Source organism: Drosophila ananassae, chromosome XL (genome assembly GCF_017639315.1).
Source record: "Drosophila ananassae strain 14024-0371.13 chromosome XL, ASM1763931v2, whole genome shotgun sequence".
Lineage (NCBI taxonomy): Eukaryota > Metazoa > Arthropoda > Insecta > Diptera > Drosophilidae > Drosophila > Drosophila ananassae.
The window spans coordinates 12897529-12922037 of record NC_057931.1 but is presented as its reverse complement, the minus strand read 5'-3'; the positions used below and the strand labels follow the sequence as shown (position 1 = coordinate 12922037).

General features: G+C 42.8%; 2 protein-coding genes across 2 annotated transcripts; one reads left to right on the top strand and one right to left on the bottom strand.

The window, feature by feature from the left end:
* The first annotated feature begins 597 nt into the window (after positions 1–597).
* LOC6502999 lies at positions 598–2161 on the top strand. Its single transcript, XM_032453064.2, has 3 exons — positions 598–764; positions 826–940; positions 1856–2161. Exons 1-3 carry the CDS (start codon positions 650–652, stop codon positions 2019–2021), a joined length of 396 nt encoding a protein of 131 aa, XP_032308955.1. The 5' UTR covers positions 598–649; the 3' UTR covers positions 2022–2161.
* A 4369-nt stretch (positions 2162–6530) lies between these two features.
* LOC6503105 (protein sevenless) lies at positions 6531–23238 on the bottom strand. Its single transcript, XM_001963400.4, has 12 exons — positions 22942–23238; positions 20097–20911; positions 14653–14727; positions 14092–14157; positions 13562–13978; positions 13237–13473; positions 12843–13171; positions 8151–12790; positions 7810–8087; positions 7558–7752; positions 7049–7500; positions 6531–6990 (listed from the first exon to the last, which is right to left on the bottom strand). Exons 2-12 carry the CDS (start codon positions 20769–20771, stop codon positions 6669–6671), a joined length of 7686 nt encoding a protein of 2561 aa, XP_001963436.2. The 5' UTR covers positions 20772–20911; positions 22942–23238; the 3' UTR covers positions 6531–6668.
* Between the last annotated feature and the right edge of the window lie 1271 nt (positions 23239–24509).

Here is a 24509-nt window from a genome sequence, read left to right as displayed (position 1 = left end):
AAGGAATTAAACTAGTTCTTTAGCTTACTGGTTCTATTAAATTGATTTCCTACAGCCCTAGATTACCGCATGGGAACTGAACCCTTCTCCCTATCTCTCTTTATTTTTTAGTTCTTTCTCTTTCAATTTGACATTAATATGTATGTTGCTTTTGGCATTAATTGTGCAAACATTCTAGAACAATTTGAGGCAACAAAGTGCTGTAAATGAGAAATTGACGCCGCCGCCCCAAAAAGCAGATAAACCGCCTGACCCGAGAGAGTGGCGTCTTCAATTAAATAGTAATACACAATAATCAACGGAGCCGAAAACAAAAAACACAATTTAACACTCAAGAACCTCGACTTTAGGATACCTTATAATAATTTAAGTTCTAGAAACTATGAAATAATTTAAGACCTATTCTATGAATTACTTTCAAACACTCTGTAGTTATTATTTGATTTTTAAAACACTTTCATTCCCTAAGAAAAAGAATTAAAAAAACTATACTTTTATTTAAAATTTATTTACAGGGTATCAAGTAACAACTTGATGATTAACTCTCCGCCTTTTTTTTCTAGGCATATATGCCCTATGTACGGAGCAAACATCGCCGATCGGAGTCCGGATCCGAGTCAGTGCAGCTTGGAACACCAACGCGTTCGCAATGTCCCCGGAACGTTACGGAAATTTTGGTTACGGTATCACCGTAGTCCTCCTCCTTGTTCTATACTCTCTTGCCCAGGTTACCGGCTACTCGGGTCTGATACCTCCCGATGAAGGTAAGAGAGAAAGTATTCCCATTTTATATTCCATATTCAATGAAAACATTGAATCGTCCAGCTAATCCCGGAAAGTGCATCTACCGCGGGGACACCCTGCAACTGGGAGTCAACAATGGCATCTCGCCCTGCCAGAGGCTGACCTGCCATGAAGATGGTTCCATTCTTATAGAGGGGTGAGTATTGGAAGCTGAGGCTTCAGCAACAGGCACTGCTAAAAAATAAAAACTTTGTTTAAAAATAGCATTGGAAGAAATATAAATAGGTGTTTAAGAACTCTAACCTTGAAAATATTTAAACACAGAAATATCATATATTTGATTCTCAAAAAAAAATATATATATATTTATTGAAATCTATACTATATCCAGCCAAAGAGTCAAACTTTAGACTCAAAAATATCACAATTGAAAGAAGAAAAGGCCGTAGATCTGGTTAATTTTCACCTCTAAAAACCTCTTTTTTATATTATTAACTTTTAGAATATATACAAATAACTATATATTTTTCTCTCTGTGCATTTTGTGGCAAAATGTTTGTCGCTGATAAGACAGACTCACTTTGAACACACACGCTCTCATTCCTACTTATGCTGTTAACGTGACGCCAAAGATGACGCGAGATGTCAAGAACTCAAGACTTCTTTTTCAGTCCCCCAAGGAACCCGATTCCCTCCTAGATGGAGGGGGTCTCTAATTTGTAGGTCAAGCCAAGAGAGATGGAGCCAAATGAAATGCTCTGGAGGGCGGGAAAGAAACTCGGTTTGGGTTGCGGCTTCTCTAGAAGAAGGAGACAAAACTCAATTGAGGGAAACTGAAAGTTTTGCCCCAGATCCGAAATGGGATTTGCACTTAAGGTTTTATTTTATTTTTTTTTTTTTTCAAAATATATATATTATTTTTTGTACTTTATCAGAGTCATTTAAGAGGGGGAGAGTCCTTCAAAAATCTTTTAGACACAAAGGTATCGTTTTAAGTGGAAAACGAAAAAGTTTTCCCAGCAGTTGGTCTGTTTAATTTTCCCTGAATTTCTTAGAAAAGTAATATTTTGAAAATATATATTAATTTTTATTTAAATTAAATTTTTTTTAGATGTGGCAAGCCACGGTTTGTGGACTGCAACCGCGGCGAACGCATCAATCCGGGCGAACCTTTCCCGGATTGCTGCAAACTGAGATTCAAGTGCAAGAAGCCCGGAGCTGCTCCGGATTACATCGACTGGGATGCAGCCACAAATGCCAGGATTGTCCGGAATTAAACAGAAGATTCGTCCGGACGGACGGACGGAATGCCAAGGAGATCTAAAATCCCTTTCTGCAATTTTCTAATTTATTTTTCAACTTTTATATCTCAATAAGCATTGTTGTTTTTTTTTTTTAAATGTATTTTTAATGAAAACCTAATGTTTCTTTTTTTTGTGACATCTGGTTGTGTGTGCTGACTGGTTTTTATTTTATTTTTTGTGTCGAGCCAGAAGAAATTGTTTAATTACTGGGCCAACTCGCTCATAAACAGCAATTAGGGCGGATCCTGCCCCCTCGAGTGGCCCTCCAGTGGCGGTAATACCGTGGCAAGACCAACAGAGGCACTGGAAATAATTCCTAGTTTACAATCATAATATTTTTCATTAAGTTTTAAATTCAACTGCTTCCTAACCTATAAATAAAAATGTTTTATCGATATTTATCGATTGCATTCTTTTCGAAAAATCTTAAATAGTTTGAAGTGCGATCTCTATGTATCTGCTTCAAGGCATTAAAAAAGCTTTTCGATATACATATATGACAGGATCTATCGATATATTATTTTGGCGCCATTTGCAAAACTTAACGCCATTTCTAATATGGCGGACTATCATATCTAAAAATGCATGTTTCCCCAATTTTCAAGCGATGTAATTTGTTGCAGTGCCTCTACAGTTGCAGCGGCAGAAAGGCAATGAAACCCAGTTGCAGTTGTAAAAATAAAACGCCACCTTTTGTCGCGAAAACGTTAATTAGTGCGCAATAATGAACGAGAAAATAGCGGAGAAATTCAACCTGAACATGTGTGTGTGTGTGTATCTGGAGTGTCTGGGGGAGTGTGTGTATGCGTGTGTCTGGGTTGTGTGTGCATGCCTCTGTGCAACTCTGAGAATAGTGGGGGCTGTTGCACGTGTCGCAAGTTACTTGACAACTAACTCCACTTTCCCAACGAAAGCAATCAAGGTGAGCAAATTACTCAATTAGTTCGAAAGCTGCTAATGACCTTCTTCCGCTGCAATTGATTAAAACGAGAGGGGGAAATGAAGAGCAAAGCAGGCCATCTCTTTCGGTTTTAGATGCATCTTCGGGGGAAAAGTTTAATTCGATTAGGAAGTCTTTAAAACTTGTAGAAATCTCTTTTCCCTGCCCTTAATAAATTTTTTAATATTTTTTTATTTTAAGCCCCCACAACCAACTGAGGGATGCTGCCGCATATCGTACGGCTCGAATCGAATTTTGAGGAAATATATTGAGAAAAGCACCTGCCCCTTATGGCACGATAATGGATTTTTCTTTCCCATTCTCGAGGCAATTGCAACGTACAACATGCAACACACTCACACATCCTGGATACTTGTCGTTTATTATTATTCTTCAAGTGGGTTGTGTGGGAAAGTGCAGAAAAATTCCCTGGCCCTGTTGTTGCTACTCAATTTATTTCTGGCTCGTACTAGTTGACTCTTTTAATAACCAATTTGGCACAAAGTCGGTGGCAACTTGAGGGATATTAGCGTTGCTCCGCACTCCCGAGACCGCAGTCCTTTGGTCCGTTCCACAAAACTTTCTACCTTGGCAGACTCACAATGTTTGTAGTTGCTTTCCCGAGAGCGAGGTCTTTGGGGGAAAGTCTAGGAAAAAAAAGTATATATATATGTACTGCGGCTCAGGTCCTTGTATTATGAAAAGCTCATCTAATTTCAATCAATTGTGTGTCGGGTGGGAAACGGAAATTTAAAGCGATACCTTTAAGGACGAGAAGCGGAAAGTAAAATTAGACAACGCATCACATGCACCATCAACTGGCAAAAAGTCAAACAATTTGGAGACGACTCCGCCGGAATAGGGCCAAGTTCCCAAAAAAAAGAGAAGAACCAATCCCCGCATGGAATCCCTGCACTTGTCATAAACTCGAGAATGGGGGAGGAAACCGAAAAAAAAATCCTCGTGGAAGGAGCCCGAGTTCAGCGAACCACTTAATCATATCAGCACAATAAGTCAACGTGGCAGGGACAGGTGGAAGGGGCTGGCAATAAAATTAAATCCTTGCCGCCGCGCTCTAAAGCCCTCACAGAGCACACCTTTTGTAACCCCATAAAAAAAATAATATATATACATACCATATATATGCGTGTACATAGGAATAAGAATAAAAATACCCCCAGTATAAGCCAAAAGAAAAATTCCGCCATAATAAGTAAGCAAAATCAATGGACAAGTCACCTTGAAGCCTGAAAGCCAGTTGCCGTTTATCGTCACGCAAAATTGAAAAAGTTTTTCTAAATAGAATATCTGGATGGGATTGCAATGAAGAATTCCCAATACACTTTTCGGACATTATTCCAATAATTAGGGTAAAAATATAACGAAATTTATGAACTAAGAAAATGAAAAATGAGACAAATGAGAGGTCGTTTTCGTCACTATAATTTTTAAAATGTTTTTAATGAAAAGATGAAAAAGTTTTTCTCAATATAAATTTTTATTAGAATTTAAATGAAAAAATTCCCATACACTTTTAAAATAATATACAAATAAATAAAATGAAAATAATAAAATAATATTGTTAAGAAAAAATAAAGCAAACAAAATGGTAGTTTTCGTCACTACGAATTTTATATATATATAACCAATGCAATTTATTATCGAAAAAAAAAAATTATAGGAGAACTCATAAAATAGGAAAGAAAAATAAGAAAATAAAAAAAGTTTCAAATTTTCCCAAAAAAAAAAAAAGAAAAACCAATCCCCGCATGGATTCCCTGCAATTGTCATAAACTCGAGAACGAGGAAGGAAACCCAAAAATTTCTAAAAAAAAGAGTCATAATAAGTTAAGAAAAATAAAGCAAACAAAATGGTAGTTTTCGTCACTACGATTTTGATATTTTGTAAGGAACTTAGACCCATGTGCTCAACAGTTTTTTCAGTTCCTATATTATCTAACAAAGTGTTGAATAAAAAAAATATATTTAGAATTAAAAAACAAATAAAATAGAAAATGAGGCTCAAATACTTAACATTATTGACCATCTGGCATATAAAACCAATGTAATTTATTATCGAAAAAAATTAAAAATTTTAGGAGAACTCATAAAATAAGAAAGACAAATAAGAAAAGAAAAAAAATCTGTTTTAAAAAGCACCACTTATGCTTCTAGTGTTTGGTAACGTATTTATAACCTTTTTTAAATTATTTTTATTTAAAGCCCACTTTATTTTAAATAAAAATATTAATTGATAGAATGAAAATAAAAAAAGAAAATAAGACTCAAGAGATTGGCAACTTGAGCACCTAACAGATAACCAATGTTATTTATTATCAAAAAATGTTATTTATTATCAAAAAATTAAAAATCGGAGAACTCATGGAAGAGTAGTATTTTATAAGGAAAATAAAAAAATATAAGAAAATCAGCTTGAAAGTCCTTATGCTTTTAGTCTTTGGTAACGTATTCAAAGCCTGTTTTAAATTATTTTTATTTAAAGCACCAGAGCAAAATAAATAAAATGTTGAGGTGTAAAATATTGTTCAGTAACATATTAAGAAAATCAGGAATCAAAAGAATGTCTTTCGGGGAACACCAGATACAAGTATCTTTTATTCTGAATGAATAATAAATGACTAGAATAATTGGGACTAACAAATGAAACAAAAATAGGAAAATCAGGTCATTGTCATACTCTCCCATATTTTATATTTTAAGATTAAAAATAAAATAAAGTTATGTCCCGAAAATGTACGATGCGACCACCTAATAATCCATAGGATATTATTGGAAATCGAATAATATTTATAGGAGGACCCAAAACATCGCTGATAGCATAACGACGCTAATAAATAAATAAAGAAATTAAAGTCGTAAAAACTACGATGCGACCACTTAAATTAATCCATAAGGTATCATTGGAAATAAAATGATTTCAGGAGAACCCAAGCGTGTAATTCTTATTATATATTTTATTTAAAAACCACCGAAAAACTACGATGCGACCACCTAATAATCCATATTCAAACATTGGAAATAAAATAATTTTCTTAGGAGAACACAAACGACTCCGAAAGCATCGAAATTCCTATCCAACTTGTGGTGGAAGCTAGTAGCGAACAACTCCACGTAGCAAATATCAAGCCTTAGTAAAGTAAAGGAGGAAATAAGAGCCGGAAGTTGGTGGAACCGACTGGTTTTCTCTAAAATACAAAATAAAATAAGAAAAGCAGAGAGGCGCTCGACGGTGGATTTTGTGCGTCTATAACCACCGCAAAATAATATTTGGGGTTTTGCGGGAAAACAGTAAAATAAAATACTTAAATATAAAAATATAATAATAAAGAAATAAGCAAATAAGGGTGAGACCTGCCTGGATCGAAGACGGAGGCAGACTGAGTCTAGAGGCGAAATGTCAAGGGTCTTCCCCAAAAACTAACCTGAACCAATTGCGAATTATAACAACCAGCCCCCAACAAAAAGTTCAAACTTTAAAGCTCTCTTTTAGGGGCGAATGAAGGAGCACAAAAATATTAAAATTAATTAGTTATTTGTTTTTATTTACTAAAAATCGTTGCAAAGGATGGTGGCTTAAAAGTAAATCTTAAAATTTAATTGGAAAGCTAATTTGTGACCACATTGCGTTGTGTATTATTTTGTGAGAAATAGAAACCCCTTTACAGCCGGGAGATTCCTTCATTGGCGTAAAGCTGTTTCTCCTTCGAAGGACTCGCATCCCCAGTGGCAACTACCTCCTGCAGGGACAGACCATCCTCCTGCTCCTGCTCCTGGTCCTCCTTTTCCTTCTCCTTCCTGGACGGCTCCTCGTCGAAACGCACTCTCGGCTCTGTCCGGGATATGACCACCGTCTCCTGGCCGGCTCCCGCCATCTGACTCCGCCGGAGATCCGTGCCAATGGCATGGAGAGTGTTGTAGCAGCGCCGGAAACTAGGCCGCTCCCAAGGATCTGTGCGCCAGCACAAGATGAGCAGAGAGTAACTGAAAAGGATGGAGGATTAGGATATGGAAGACATATACATGGAATCGTGGGACCCACAGCCTATCCGGACAAATGGGCGGCTGCTGCAATCGTCCTCCGTCCTTGACGTGGGCCAGCACCTCGAAATTGTTCCTCGCCGCATACGGTTGCTGGCCCAGCGTAAGGATCTCCCAGCAGAGGACTCCGAAGGCCCACACATCCGACTGGGTGGTGAACAGACCATCCACCAGGCTCTCCGGAGACATCCAGCGAACTGGAAGCAGTCCTTCGCCCTCCTTCCGATAGTAGTCGCTCTTGTAGATGTCCCTCGCCAGTCCAAAGTCTCCAATCTTCACCGTTCGCCGGCGATCTGATCCTGTGGCTCCTGTGGTCTCCGTAACGAGGCAGTTTCTGCAGGCCAGATCCCGATGGACAAAGTGCATGTCCTCCAGATAGCTACAGCCATTGGCCACGTCCAGGCACATGGCCAAGAGCTCGGAGAGCGACAATCCCTGACCGGGCTGGGAGTCCTGAAAGTAAGTTATAGAGTAGGTAGTCTTCTAGTCTTGCTTAGTCCTTCTACCCACCTGACTGGTGTTGGTCCTGGCTGATCGCAAATAACTCAATAGATCCCCAGCCTCCATGTGCTCCATTATCAAGGATATGGACTCCGTATCGAAGCAAATCCCCACCAGACAGACGATGTTCTCGTGCTTGAAATTGCTCATCAGCTGAGCCTCCTGGAGGAGCTCCGCAAACTCGCTGGCGCCTTTCCGCAGGCTCTGAAAAGGACATACAAGATTAGCTATCAGGACTAGCTATCAAGGACACCTATTCACCTTGATGGCCACACGCTGCGGCTCCTTGGAGTCCTCGGTTTGCAGTTGTCCCTCGTAGACTTCCCCGAAAGCTCCGCTTCCGAGGAATCTCAGCAACTTCAACTGACTCCAACTGATCTGGGGCAGGAGGGCGATGTCCGCATCACTCAGAGTGGTGGAGAAGGCACGGTTCCGGACGGCCATTAGTTGTTGTTGGGTCTGCAAGGTGGACAGGTTGCTCCAGATACTGGGACGGCTCTGCTGGAGGAGTTTCTTAGCGCGAAGACGCCGTTTCTGAACTGGAAATGGACGAGAGACTTTTAGGGATGAAGTTAGAACCAAAAGGATGAGGAATCACTTACCCTTCCGCACCAGGAAAAGCGCCAGGACACAGCTGGAGACAATCGCGGCCGGGGCTATGATAGCCAGCACCAGGGAACCTCTCTTTTCCGGGGAAACGAACGGCTCCGCCACCCGTTCGCTCTCCTCGCTGTACGGCCCCCAGCCGTGCTCCTGACTCCGCGCCCTCACCCGGAACAGGAGCAGGCGACTGGAGTGCAGGCTCCGGACTATGCAGCTCAGCTCTGTGGTGTTGCAGTAGTCCAGCCACTGGTCCTCCATCACCGTCGGCTCCTCCGCCCACGGCAGCTGCTCCACGGATCCCCCGCTCTCTGCATGCCTTCGCCGGCGACGTCTCCGCCTCCGGCTGCTCCGGGCCTGGAGTGCCTCCAGGTTGTAGAGGACGATGGCGGCTCCATTGCCCCGAGCCGGAGTCCAGGTGACCCGGAAGACCTCCCCAGCTATGTGCTCCAGCTGGGGCCGCCCGGGCTGACTAGGTGCATCCCCCAGGGTCTCATACTCCTCGATCGGACCGTGGTACGGCGATGATCCGAGTGTGGTGGCATAACCGAGCAGCAGCCGGCACTGGTAGTGTGTCCGGGGCTGCAGTGGCTCCACCACCATGCGTGTGTGATTCCCGGCCACGTTCCGACGCAGCTGCTCGCCCAGCGAACGACACTCCAGGTGGAGGGAGCTCAGGGGATCCGGAGTACCCGCCCAGGTGAGGGTGATCGAGTAGGGTCCCAGTTCGAGGAGCTGCAGTTCCGGGAGCTCCGAAAAAGTGCGCACGTGGACGCGACCGCTGCTGTTAGCCTTGGCCGGCGTGGCATGGGCCTGGACCCAGAGACGATAGCCGGATCCGGGCTTTAGGGCGGCCAAGCGATGACTCCCCGCCACCTCTAGGCGCTGCTCCTTGAGATCCTGCCCGGAGGTCTCGTCCTCCGGCTCCTGCTGCCAGTAAAGCATATAGTAGACGCTGTCGCTGCGAAGCTGCTCCGGCGGTAGCCAGCTGACCTCCAGTTCCGTGGGACTCAGGACCCGGGCGCTGAAGTTCCTGGGCGCCGAGGGCGTGGCCGGGGCGGTGAGGAGCTCAGCGGGCGAGAGCTCCAAAGTGGGAAGCGCCAACTTCATCTGGTAGAAGCCACTGAGGATGCCCTTCAGCGTGTACCGGGTGAAGGGCTGGAGGTCTGTGATGTTCAGAGTATCCCCCGCGTTCAGTAGCCACTGTCCCAGAGGGGCCACTTCCTCGGAGTCACCATCCAACGTGAGGTTCAGTTGGTATCTGACACCAGGCACTGGGAGGGAGCACTCCTTCCCGGCCCGCACCCACGGCAGCCGGATGCGGCACTCCTCTTCCTGGCACTCAAGGTCCTCCTTCTTGAGGGAAACCCCTCCAGCCGCCGGCAGGAGCAGGCAGCTCTTCCCGGGATACGCCTGATAGTTGTGGGCCTGCAGGAGACGCACTTCCTCCGGCTCCAGTTCCACCAAGTACTCCATCTGCTGGCGCCGCCGGCCATACGCCCGGATACTGGCGTTCCTCAGGGCGTAGAGGTAGCCGGAATCCTGGGCCAGTTGCCCGGTGGTGTAGTCCTCGGTAAGGAGACTCAACTGGGCGCGCAGGGCGCTCGCCGTGCACAGCTGCCGGGCCACGTCGTAGACACACAGCTTGCCCTGCTGGTCCACCAGGTTGAGGGTCTCGGCGCCCGGCTCCAAGCTTCCTCCATACAACCGGATCACCTTCTGCTGGGTGATGAGCTCCAGGCCGGATCCGTCGGTCAGGTTCCTGCCTCTGAGGCTTCCCTCCTTCGGAGATGCTTCGTCGAACTCCAGCCAGATGAGGGAGCTGGCATGGGGAAGAGCCACCAGATCCCGGAGCAGGCGACCACGCGGAGTGCTCCACATGCGCTCGCCCTGGAGGATCTTGCCCTCGAAGCGGCACAGATCCAGTCGGTAGATGACTGCCGCCTTGGGACCACCGCCCGCGGCGTCCAGCTCCGCCCAGTAGACCGTCCGCTGGACCCAGTCCACGGCCAGGGCCAGGACCTCGGCCCGCATCCGGGCCAGCTTCGCGGGCGTTGTTCCCGGAACGTGGGTCATCAGTTCCACGTGCTCATTGACCCACAGGAGTCTCTGCTCGCCCTCGATCACCGCCAGGTGCTCCACGGGACTGGCCGTGTGCACGAGACGCCTCCGACTCCGAGTGTCCAGATCCAGTTCCCCGATGAACTCCGCATTGGCGTAGAGGAGGCGGGGCACCGCCTGGACCTCGGGCGCCACGTGCAGGGCGTGACTGGCCGCTCCGGCTGCCGACCCAGTGGCGGCCACCCGGGCCTCCACCTGGAAGTGATACGTCTCGTCCGGCTGCAGGCCCTCCACGCGCGCCTCCAGAGCGCTCTGATTCAGCCGGAGCTCCGTGTGCAGCTCCGATCCCAGCCAGCAACTGATGTGATACTCCAGGGCCTGCACGGCACTGGCGCCCACGTCCTGTCCCTGTTCCGGCGAATCCCACCGCAGCAGGGCACTCACATTCGGATCCCGGAGCGGAGCCGCCAGGCGCTCCACAAAGACGCGCAGTCGCCGGGGCTGGGTGGGCGCCGCCTGCGGAGTCGTCAGCTGCACCCTGGTAGTGGGACCACTCCTCCATGCCGTGCGCGGTGTGATGCTGATCTTCAGCTGGAGCTGGGCCTGCGGGAGCTGGGTTAGCCGGGCGAACGGAGTGCTCAGATCCAGGGCCTGAATCCTCTGGCCGAACTCCAGGAGCAGTCGGTAGGAAATGCTGTGATTTCCGCCGGAAGTCGAGGGCTGCCAGCGGACGTGGAAGTCGTCCCAGTGCCCGTCATCCAGACGCACACTCTCGGCGGACACTGGCTGCGGGATGACTCCATCATCCGGCACGGGCGGCACCTCCTCCCCCAGCAACTGCAGAGCCGTGGCCGGAGAAGCTTCCGACGGGGTTTTCAGGACCATTGCATTGGATTCCAGGGACGTGAGGCGGAGCAGCCGGGCCCTCTGACCACTACGTTCCAACCAAGTCAGAGCCCCTAGCGGCCGAACCAGCTGGAGGCTCCGCGGCAGGGTCCTGCTGTGGCCTCTCATCTCGCGGAGCAGCTGGGGCTCCCGGCCGGCCAACGTCAGTGGCGTCCTGTACAGCCGAAGGACCGAAGGTCCTGCCACCAGCCAATAGAGCAGATCCTGCTGGGTGTCCAACACGAAAGAGGCGATGCTGCCCTCCAGTCCATTCACCCGGTAGTAGAGCAGCGACTCCTCTGGAGTGCCACCCAGGCGGGAAAGGTGGGAGCTGGTGGTGTAGTAGAGGTGACCCTGCCGGGGGTCCAGGGCTAGGGAGCGGGCTTCGAAGATGGGCAGCAGCTCGCGCTTGCCACTTCGGGGATCCATGCGAATCACACAGTTCCGGGAGAGATCCGTCCAGTAGAGGCGTCCGCTCCGCCAGTCATACGTCACAGATCCCACGTGATGCAGGGGCTCGGGAATGGGGCATGTCCCGGGCTGGTGCCTCAGATTGATGCAGTGCAGCAGTCCGCCTTCGGTGACATAGTATCCGGTGCTATCGTTGACCATAGTCATGGGCCCGGGCTGCTGGGCCAGGGCGGGGAATCCGGTCTGCTCCTCCAAGCCCTCTCCCAGTTCGTCCGTCAGATAGAGCCTTCCCTCCCGGCTCGACCAGCGGAGGCGATGTGGTCCCATCGGCCACGTCCGGACGGAGAGGGAGGGCGTCCACTCCCTCGGCTCGCCCTCCCCGGTGATGGCCCGCACCCGGAGCTGGTAGAGATTGTCCGGCTGGAGGCGTTGCAGGCCGAAGAAGGGCACCCGGATGTTCCGGATGTTGAAGACACTCTGACTGGCCACGTCCAGCACCTCCAGCTCGTAGCTCCACACGCGAAAGACCTTCGGCGACTGGTAGGGATTGTGCTCCGGTTCCAGCCACGAGATCTTGGCCGCCTGCGAGCCCAGGAGCGCCTTCAGCTGCCGAGGCCTTCCGCCGGTGCTACTGGGAGGCTGGAGATCGGCATCCAAGAGTACCATCGAATAGCAGCAGTCGGGAACGTTGCTCAAGGGCCACGTGGCCGCCACTGCCTGTGTCCTTTCATCCATCAGATTTAGTTGCTTGAGATCCTTGGCCAGGAGCAGGTATCGACCCAACAGGGCGAAGGCGGAGGCAGCTCCTCCGGCGGCCAGTGGCTGCTTGAATTCCCCATCGTAGCTCAGCTCCAGCATCTTCTCCTCCTGCGGCAAGTGGAGGCGGAGCAGCCAGTGCCTCGGTTGCAGGACGAACCATCCTGGCTGCCGGATCCTGGCCAGGCGCAAGCTGTTCCCGTCACTCAGATCCCGACGCCACAGGTCCTGCTCATCCGTCCAGAAGATCCAACCGTTCAGGGCATCCACTTCCATCTGGAGAACTGGCCAATCAGAGGGACTTCCCAGTTCCGAAACATCTTCACCCTTGAGATCCGTAGACACAAATTGGTATTTCGGACGGGAGTCCTTGCCCAGGATCTCCATGGCGAAGTAGAGACGATGACGTAGCCAGTCGTAGCTCAGTTTCCGTGGCGTCCACTGGTCGCCGTCGTCAGTGGTTACATTCCCCAGATCCAGTTGAAGTTTCTCGGCCGGCGCCTTCAACTGTCCGGCGGATATCCTGAGACTGTCCCAAAAAAGAACTATAATCTTCGATAGTCCTGGTATAGCATCCTTACCTTTTCAGTTCCCCGTAAGTGTCCAGTAGCCAGAGCTGCTGGTGCTGTTGCGACCAGGCCATGTCCAGTAGCTCCGCCTGCGACTGATAGATCACCGAACTCTCGCCCCCCGGCTCCAGGGACTGCCAAACGATAGTCCTCTTTCCGGCCAGGAGCACAGCCTCCGTTAGATCCTTTACGGGTTTCTCATTTCGCGGCAGTGGAGTGGCTATGGAAGCCTTCCCGGCTGGACCTTCGCCTTGTTTGTTGATGGTTGTGATCTCCAGACTGTAGTTGGTAGCCGGTTGGAGTTCCGAGAAGATGTAGCTACCCCGCATCGAAGGCATTAACTGAAAAGGAGGAAGGGGAAGCGGCATTCTAGTAACTCCCCGAAGGACATGAGATCAAGACCCACCTGTTCTCTGAGATTTCCAGAGTCGGCTCTTAGACGCAGGCGATAGCCCTCAACGGGTCCATTCGTAAAGCGTCCGGGATGCCAGTGGACGGCTAGGTGGCTTTCGTCCAGAGCCACCAGGTGATCGATAACCGGAGCGGAGGTGGGAGCACCTTCGGGCGGAGTTTGGTAGGCGGGGGTGGCTGGTGAGTAGAGGACATCCTCGCTGCTCTCCCCAAACGGTAACTCGAAACGAAACTGTAGGGTTTATGAAAATTAGATCTTGGAATTCCGGGCTATACTCATAGGTCTGTTAGTCCCCTTGACCACCCAACAAGAAACTCACCCTGTACTGAGTGTATGGCATCAGAGCCTCCAATATCTCGCACACATAGTACTCATCACAGTCATAATCCGCCAGATTGAACCAAGTGCTCGACCGCTCATCCTGTGCCGCCGGATCCCCCTCTACATCCTGCTCAGTTTTGTCCTCTTCCTCGTCCTGTTCGAGGCCATGGTGATCGAGAAACTGGTACTGAATATTGAAGGGCCGACTGGCCAGGTAGTGCTCCGGAAAGTGCATCGCCCAGCGTATGGTCAGAGGCGCCGGCTGTCCATCCGCCCGGGGGGAACGCTCCAACTGAGGCTGGGTCCGCTCCACCAGCTGGCTCATGGCCAGGCGCTGGAGGTGCCAGTAGTCCCGCTGGGCCATCTCGCAGGCGGCGATGCAGGGCATGTCGTGGGGGTAGAACTGCAGCGACGACTGTACAGGAAACAACTTTGTGGAGGATCATTCTGGTGGGGATCGAGGGTGGTGTTTGTGGCAGTGGTGGAGAGAATGGGAGAGGTGCGTTCTGGGGTTTGGGGCTCACTTACGCAGGCCTCCTGGCAGGGTTCCAGCTCCTTGAGGGCGCGATACCACTGCGAACAGCCCTTGGTGCACTGGAAAGTATAACATTTTTTATTTAAATCGTAGGATCTGTCTATTATTCCTTTTATGGATGAAAACCCATCCCAAAACCTTGCTTTAAAAGTCAAAAGTGCTTATCCAAATTGCGATTACATTCTCTTAAATTTCAAGTTTAAACAAAGGACTCTCATAAACGAAATTCTTCAGGACAGGGACCAACAAGAATGAAGATCCCTTGTTGGATGTCCTTGTCGGCTTTAAGAAATCACACGGAAAGGGATCCCTGGAGGAGGTCCATCCCAAAACCTAGTCGGCTACAAATTCTACTAAATGGTTTCCTGTGCTTTCTGGAGAAAGAAAACGATTGGCAGCGAATCATGCACTTTGAGTTCTTCTCCAACTGACTCTCCTTTTTGTTAAATGCGGTCAACAGGTGGGTGTCGGATTACAGATCTCCGCTCCTGACTGCCCCTTTCTCGAGGTCCATATCTCATTACAAGGTGTCCAGTTTAATTCCAAAAACTTACTCGTGTCTTGTAGCACTTGTCGCTGTTGTCGGCCTTTTCGCACTGAATGCCGAACTCGTCCAGAAACAGATCCTCCTGGAAAATAAACAAAAATAAAGTAAAAGTCTAAACAATTAGCCTTTTGTGGCTCCTGAGAACGGAAATTGTGGATTGGGGTTTTTAGAGTCGTGGGAATTATTTAAAAAAATACAGGCTAAAGGTGCTTTCTTTTATTTATTAACTTTACAATTTACCAGCTTTTTAACTTTAATTTTTATTGTTTCCTTAAACAAATACATTTCTAAAGTCAAACATTTATTTTTAAACAACAAATCTATGCCTATGCTTTAAAAACTAGTTTAATTTTGCATTGTGCTTAAGATTTCCGAGAATCTTTGCATAAATTTGAGCTTAAGTGTGTTGCTTTTTTGAGAGAAACGAGTTTTGAGTTGAACGAGTTGCGTTTGCCGAATGCTTGAATTTCATTTGCATGCCCTGGACTTTGGTCAGCAAAGGGTTAAACACATATCCGCAAAAATCGGGGTCACCAAGTAATGATAAGCAATATTTTCAAACAAAGAAAGGTATGATTTATTCATATCAAAATTTTCACCAATATTTTGAATAGAATATTGACAAGAATATTTTCAAACAAATAGAAATAAGTTTGTTTAAGAAAATTGGAAAAAAATAGTTAATATTATTGACATAAAATGTTTAAAAATTATTTAAAAAATTAAAAAAGGGTTCTATCGGGGTCACCATTTTGAACGTGGTCACCAGAATTTATAAATAAATTGCTTTATTTTAATAAAATTATATTTAGGCCTATTATTTAATTGAAGAGATGTAATACAAATATTTAAATATAACTAATATGTAACTTTTAAACAAAAAAAGCTAAATAGTTTATGATAATTACAAGAAATCCCTCGGTTACAATGTATTTTATGTACCCCCCAAACACATAAAATAGCCCGTTTTAACCTTGAAAGTCAGGAAAATCCTTTTAGCCATGGCTCACAGTTCCCTGACAAAGAAAACATTAAAAAAAAAATAAAGAAAAGGAAATGGAAACGGAAGGCTAGCACTTAAAACCCGATTTAGTCCATTTGGAAGTGCCCCCTGCGCCAATTACAAACTCCTTAAAATGGCAAACTTTGTTAACTGTGTGTGTTGCCTTGGCTTACTAAATGGACTAGTAATTACCAGGGGATTTCCCCCTCACATGGATTTCAATTTCTCCACATTTTTTCTTCCACTTGCCCCCTCACAAAGAATCGTGCTTTTCGTGTTTTTATTTCGCACATGCTTCAATTTAATTTAGAATTCTACGTAATATTTTATTAATTTAGCTTGATTGGCTTTTTCACAAACAGAAATAGCTTTTCGAGAGCAGTTCTCCTCCCTATTTCTCCCAAAAAGGGAGGCGATGCTGTTTGCGGGAACAGAGAATCCAAAGTGAGAACTGAGAACTGAGTGGAGGAGAGCCCAGAGGCCCCAGAGTTCTACGACTAATTGGCATTGGGGGTTTTCATGTCGTCATTGCTCATCTTTTGTTGTACAATTTCTATTACATTAACTTGGAGACCTACTCACACACACACACACATACAAAAAGGGGCGGGGAGGGGGCGTGGCAAGGCAGACTGGGCTGGTGTGTTATTGACACCATTATTGTGGCATTGTTGTTGCTGCCGCTGCCGCTGCCGTCAGGCTCTGGAAAAGCAAAGCCAAAGAAAATATACAGGCACAGGGTGAAGTACACCCAAGATGAAAATTATAGCAGCAGATATAAATAATTTGAAAAACGAAATATATGCATATGAAATTATAGATAATATAAAACCTTTCTTTTTACATATTTTTAAACAAGAGAATTAATTTTATGTTTAGTATATTCCATTGAGACATCAATTTTTTGGATGTATTAAAGGAAATATCGATTAACTATCGTCAAAAAATCCATACACCTCATCAACTAGGGTTTTGACATCTCTAATTCCCTTTCGTGAAAGCTAAGGACTGTACTTGAGAATCCTGACCTAAAAACCAACATATTTTAGCTATAATATTTTCTTTTAAATAAAGTTACATCTTTTAAAACCATTTACAATGAGTTTTCTTAAACAAACTTTAAAAATATTTTCCGACATCGATAATTTTTGCCAAGTTTCAAGACAAAAATCGATGAAACACCGCAAAAAATCGATAGTCGTCTTAGATCATGAAGCTTTTTCCACCTCTATTGCTTCCGATAAAACATAGAACTATATTATAAAATCCTGATAGGCAGTCAGTAGTCGTTTGGCATTCGACTCGCACTCGTCTCTTATTTTCTTATTTTATTATTTGAATTTTTATAAAAACATTTTTTTCTTTATTCCTATTTTATCTTTGGAGTCTATGTGGTGTGGAGCTTTTTTGAATATCCTCCGACGCCCAAAGTTTTATTTTATTTATTTTTATTGAAATATGTGGCTTACTCACTTTTTGTTCATTTTTTACCCTTTTTTTTTTTATTCTTCAAAGGGTAATTTCTATACATTGGATCTATCCAATTTTGATTCTGGGAATTCTGCTTTCCTTATTTAAATATTTGAAAAATCTCTCCTTTTAATGCATTGGCTTTCGTCGATCTCTTCTTCCTTTTCTTCGGACCTTGTTTATTTATTTTTTTTAATTCCACGTTCTTAAATAATTTTTAATTTAATTCCTAATTTTTTAATTCTGCTAAATGTCATTGCTATACAGTAGAAGTATCCAGGGTGAGATCTGTGCCTTCTATGGATCCTGCTTTTCTTCTTTAAATATTTTTAAAACACTTCTTTTAAAGCCTGGCCTTTCGTCGATCTCCTCTTCCTTTTTCTTATGAAACATTTTTTACCTTTTTTAATTCTGCAAAGCTTGCTTCGGAGCCTTTTTAGATTGATTCTGTGTCTTCTTTAGATCCTTCTTATTATTATTTAAAATTTTTTAAAACACTTTTTTAAGGCATAAACTTGATCACCCTCTTCTTTACTCTTCTGTGGATCTTCTTTATTTTTTTACCTTTTTTTTAATTTTGCAGAGGACTATTAGGAGCTTTTCAAGAATGGATCTTTGGCTTTGGATCCTGCTTTTCTTATTTAAATATTTTAATATTTTCTTATGTAGGCATTTTTTTAAAGCTTTCCAACATTAATTCTTTGTCTTTGGGTCCTAATTTTCTTATTTATAAGCTTTAAGAAAAACGAAAAAAAAAGTCTAGTTTAAACCACAAATCAGTTTTTGTTACTACTATTATTTCTAGATTTTTGTTTAAAAATTTCTATAAAAAGCACCTGGAGTGTAAATAAATCTACGAACATGTCCCCAGAAAATAGACTCTCACATAAATTGGCTAAACATTTTGCTCGCTGGCGACGCGAACAAGGCGAAAAATCTTAATGGCATTTCTTTTGTTCGAAACTCTAGGTTTCTGGGTTATAGGAAAGAAAAATTCTTCATACAGATCAATGATTTGCGGATAAAATGGCGAATACAATCGTTATTAAAATGGTTGTAAAAATATCAAGAAAACTACATCACTTATATACTTTTATTAGCATTTAATTGTCACATAAAATTGATTAAAAAAAATGCATTGAAATTGTCGAAAACAAAGGCCAAATCTTTGAATAGTGAAAATCGCATTAATTTCATCCATAATCTGTGGAAATCCTATCGCTCATTCAGCCATATCTCATTCATATTACCAATCAGAGGGAATCGTTCGGTTATCATTAATTTTAATTGGCAGCCAGGGGCGTAGACATTCAAAGGGGTGGTCGGTATTGTGTACCGGGGATCGGGACTGGGACCGTGACCGGGAGAAGGGATTACAACAATGGCGCTTAACTAATGAATGAAGTGCAAGTCGAACCACTGATTAACATGCAGCTTACTCCTATTACACACGCTCCGATAATAATATACTAATTACGAGTCATCCGGATGCCCACTGGCAGGGCTGTGGCTATCTAGGTGGATATGAATATGTATGTATATATAGGATTTTGGTCAATAATGTCTGGAAGCTGGTGCATATATTCTGACGAAATTCAATCCAAACAAAATGCTTGACTGCATCGTCAAACTTGAGGCAGTTTTGTTGAAATATTATCTAATGAGTTTCAAACAGAAGGTGGAAATAAAATCAAAATATTACCTAAGGTCTTTAAAAGTTGTTTGTATTTAAGTAGCAAAAATATAGGCAATATTGAATAATGCAATTTGTATCGATAGGTTAGTAATCGATAGTAATTAGTCACTCGAGCGCTGCTGCATATTGTACGGCTAGAAACGTAAGTATTTTTAAAAAGAGTTCCAGAGAGTTTTCTTTCTTTCTTCTAAAAAAATGTACTAATAAAAAAATATTTACTAATAGTAAATATAATATAAAAACAAATACTATAAAATAGAAATCATAATATTATGCAAATTTAAAGAAGATATAAGTAAACTAAATTAAATATTAGATTGAAACGAGGACTGTACGAGTAGGCGACATCGCACCATCAGTTCCCATCCATTTGGATGCACTGCACCCACCCACCGACCCACCAACCACCTACATTTCAAGCCGTTCTAGTATGCAAATTGCAATAAAGCTTTCGAGTAACCCAAATAATATATACATACATATATACGGTTGGACTCGCTTGGAAAATCTTTTAATCCCGATCTGTTGGACAAAATTGAAATGTCAACTCTGGCATGGAATTTGCTTTCATCATCCGCCCACTGAAAAACTGAAAGCGCTTGGAATTTAATATCCGACGATCCTCCATTCTAAAGCACACACATATCACTTAATTAGATGTTACAGGCCAGAGATTAAACCGATTAACTGCCACTCTGTGTAGCAATCAGTAAATCCCATTTAACCCATTTAAAAGTAAAAACTACTACTTTTTCTCTTTTGTTATTTTCTTTTTTTTTTATTAAGTGATAAACTACAATTTAAACGTTAATATTTAAATGGCATTGGAGTTTGGCTTTTTTGCAATGCACTTGTTTGGATTGTTTTGCTGATTCTACTGTTGACATATGCTAAATAACAAATAAACATTTCATTCAACAAAAAGTATTCAAGTTTTTTACTTTTTTTGCTCTCTAGGTTTCAGTTTTCTTAAAGAGAAATTTAAGGTCTTTTTAAAAGAGGGTTTTTTGTGAAAAGATTGAGGAAAGTATGTGTGTTTTGTAGTAAAATTATAGCTTATAGTTTTCGGATCTCTACAATTTTTTCTTATATAGTACTCTCCAAAATAAACCAGGTTTGAAACAAGTTTGAAGACATTAGCTTTAAAATTGGATGAGATATGAACGTCAAATCAAAAGGACTAACAGAACATGGTCTGAAAAAAACTTCCAAAACCAAAACTGTCTTATTTGTCTCACAACATTACTATATAACAGAAAGTAACTTAATTTCATAAACTCACCTCCACAATACATCGCTGAACACAATCCCGTGTGACCCTCTCCAGAACCACTCTCTCATCCACACTTTGCTCTTGATCCTGGCCCTGCTCTGGCTCCGGCTCCGATGCCTCCTTGACAGGATTAACCAAGTCGGGGGGCACTGCAGCCGGACTATTGATGGCAATGCCCTCGACAATGCTCGGCGGATCGGCGGCTGCGTGCTTGTGCCAAATGGCCACCTTCTCGACCACATCGCTGTCCAATTTCGGCCGGAGCAGGCCCATCTGCTTGACGTCCTTGAAGGGTTCGGGGCTGCGAGGAGCAGTGTAGTTGAAGGCTCGGCCGTCGTGGGAGCGGCACACATCGCAGCACATGGAGAGCAGGATGAGGAGCAGGAGGTTGATGATCAGAATCGTGGAGATGCCACCATGCCCGTCCTGGCCGCTGGTGAGTTGGCGACCCAGCCGCGTCAGTTTCTGGCGGAGATCGAAGGTCCTGGAGCGTTGCTGGACAACATTCTCGCAGGACGAGGAGGAGGCCTGCTGGTTGAGGTGGCTATTGCACATCCTGGTGTTCACATTCACGGCTATTTTCACATTGAAACTGATGTTGAAACGTCTTGAAGGACTGGCAGGACTCGCAGGATTCTTCTGCTTCGATTCCTGATCTACATTTTGTTGCCAAAACATAATCATCGAAGCGCTGAAACGGAGAACAGTCTCTCCGCAAGCCGGCTCTTTAACTTTTTATCGATTTTATTAATTAATTTATTCGCGTTTATATTTTTTTGCTTGCTCGGCCACTTTCGCATTTACATTTTAGCTGCCGCATTTAACTGAAAATGAAATTAATTAAAAAGCAAGAGAGAACATTTAAAAATCAAATTTAAAAGTCAAAAACCGTATTCAATGGAGAATGTAAAGTGTCCAAAGTTATGGTAATTTAAAACAAAAATTAATTAAAAATCAAAGACATAATTCAGTCATTGGCTTTGATTCTCTTTTTTAAAAAATAAATATGCGTAGCAGTTTAAAAATATATATATTAAAAATAAATGTTTAATTTTTAAATAGATTTTTACATGATTTTTAGACATACAATACAATATTTAATGTTTTTTTATATAAATAAAAAGAAAGCTTAGAAATGGCCAGGTTTAAATACTAAATTAAGGACTTTTCCTCTCTGTCTCCCTCTTAAAAATACTAGAAAATACTTTAAAATTCTAATAAAATGGCAGAGCTCTCCTCCTCGCTTCTCATAGGGTGAAGCTAATGAACAAAATAGAAGCCACGAAAAAATAATAAGTGCAATAATAATAATAATAGAAAATAAGTGTTGTCAAATTATGTTTGAAAGTTTTTAAGGTGTAGGGTTAATTTTAGTGGATAACACTTTTTAGTTGTAAAATTTATTAGTTTTTTTTACTTTAGCAATGTTGGAAAATGTGTACTATTTTAATTTTAAGAAGAAAGATTGGCTGTGATGAAAAAACATCATCCATATTGTTATTAAAATGACAGAGCTTCTCTCTGCGCTTCTCGAACCATTTAGCTAATAAATATTAAACAATTTGCAATCGTTTTATTTCAATATTATTGCCATTATTTACTCCAAAAGTGTGCAAAGCCATTCTCAATTGTCTATTTATTAAAATTTAAACTGTACAAATGCCAAGAAATCAACCCCTTTAGTCCCCCTGAAGAGCCAATTAAACGCCTAGGCCCCTTGAACATTTGGAAACTACACTAATTAATATCGAGTCTGGATAATTAGCTAGCCAAGCGACAAGTTTCAATTAATATGGCATAATGCATTGGGCCAATAAGTCACACTCCAAACAGGCCACGCCCACACCGCCTACCCATATATATACATACATATATAGTACATCGTTTGGACAATAACAAATTTATCCTCATTAAGATGCAAAAACACCAGCGATCCGGGGAGTGTGGCTCTTTGAAACGGAAATCCCTTTTTAACCCACAATAACCAAAACCAAAAAAGCGAGTAATAATAGTTAATTACACTTTAATTTCATATTTATCAGCCATAGAGGGGGAATGTTAATTAAATTGTTCAAGCTGCAAAATAAATTGAAATTAAAATTGAATATTCGCGTAAAATAGTGGGCAAGCATTGGAAGATCACAGCCGATTAATTACATCAGAAAGTTATTCAGAAAATTTGCATTAATTGGTCCATAGAACATAAAGGGTGGACAGAGACTACGGGTCTCCGAGACCCGTATACCGGATTTTGAATTCTTAGTTACGGAGTTACAATGCCCGGAGAGTTGTTTCCTTTACGTCTCACCCACATTTCAATCGAGTCGAGTTGCTGGTTTGTTGTTTTTTTTTTGTCGTGTTGACGCGGTTTAATTCAATTTATTGTTGATTTGAGCAGCTTAATTGCATTTTATTGTTGCAGTTGTTGCCTTAACTTAATACACCGTAAACAATAATTTACTCCATACTTTTAAAGCAATAAGGTGTCTAAAATATATATATTTTTCTTATTACTTTTTAAGTTATAATATGCTTGCATTTTCTCATCAAATTTAATGTAGTATAACATTAAGGTTTCTGAAAAAATATTTACTTTTAGCCTCGAACCATAGTCATATTTAACATTTTCTTAACTAACTATTACTTTAAAAAAATTTTAATCCTATTCTATCGTATACTAGTCTTTAAAAACATAGAAAAACCTACAAACATATTTCTAAATATTATTTAAAAAATATTATTCCTTGTTAAACATTTATTTTTTACTGTGCACTGTAACTGACTTCACACACATACACTTTGAAAAAAATTGAAACAAAAGTAAAAGAAATTAGAGAAGAGAGTAGAAACTCACTCGGCGAAATGTCGCATTTAGAATTCCCGGACTCTTGAACTCTCTAAAAGCACGGATTCTCGTATTTAACGTATTCTTAAATTCTCGTAAAACCCGGTTTTTATCGACTTCTCGTATACCGAATCTCGAATTCGAATTCGAAACGCCGGTGGTGCGAAGTGCGCTGTGGCGCGATCGGAACAAAACTGATTCGCCGGCGAGCGGCAAGTGGCGGACCAAGCCCCAAGTCCAAGTCCAACCCCACGGCTGGTGCCTGAGAATCGAGAAAGCCGAGAACCGAGAACCCCAATAGCCCCCGACGACCACTAAACACCGAAACAAACTGCAAAACATTCAAATACTTGACGACTACGACTACGAATACGAATACGAAAATCGAAACCTTGTCTGAAACCGAAACCGAAACCATGTCTGAAAACCGAGACGATCCATTCATTGATCTTCTTTCGTTGCGTTTTTTATTCATTTATTTTTTTACACTTTATTTTTTTTTTTTGTGATCATAATGACGCATTAACCGTCGCGTCATGGACAAGGGCAACCCCTAAACTGGATTCTCACTTGGGTTTCTCACTTGAGATTCTCACTTGGACTCTCCAACCAACCCCCAATGGGTCAAAGATCAGTGGAACTTGATTTCTTACAAGTCTGTCAACAATGCGCTTTATAAAAAAACCTATAAAATATTTTATTTACATTTTCTTTTAGAAAAATATATAATATAATGAGGTACTAAATTTCCTCTTTATAGTCTTTTTTATTTTCTATTTATTTATTTTTCTTAACCTTAATATTAGGCACTAAGTTTCATCTGCATAGCCATTTCTTTAGTCTATTTTGTATATTTATTTTTTGAATTCAAAAACACCCTTTTTAAGACCCTTTCTAAACCTCTTACTTAATATATTCCCCAACTTTAATTAATTATTCATGATTATAAAAAAAAACCCCTTCCTCATTGGCAAAAAAATAAAAGAAATGCCCTTGAAAAGGGCAAATCAAGTTGTTTGGCCTCTTTTTGCCATTTTATTTCCCATTAAATTAACATGACTAGAGGTTTTTATTTTAAGAAATAACTTTTAAATTGATAATTAATATCAATGGAGTCGACAAGAAATTAAATACTAATGCCACTGTTTTTGCCAATTCATTGATTCAAGTTTAATTGATTAGAAGCCTTAAAAGGAAAGATGATAAATAAATTCGATTAATTAATTTAAAAGATAGTAGCTGCCAAGTCAAGTCAAGATGTTTGTCAATTTCTTATATTTAAAATGTATAGTAAATAATAAATATTAGCTGAAAAATATGCCATTTATTGGCTTGTGAAATTCCTAAAAATAGGCAATGATTTTGGCCAATAACTTGGTTGGCTTTAAAAGTGCCGCTGCGTAGAAAGTAAAAGGCTCAACTGTCACGTTGACAGCTTCCGCCGGAAATGCTCTCCGCAAAAATTTGCAACTGCAGTCGTGCGAACATTACGGTACTTCTTCAATTTTTCTCTCCCGCCGGAAGGGGTCACACTGGCTTCTGGGTTCATCGCATTTCTTGTAATCGTTTCAGAATTG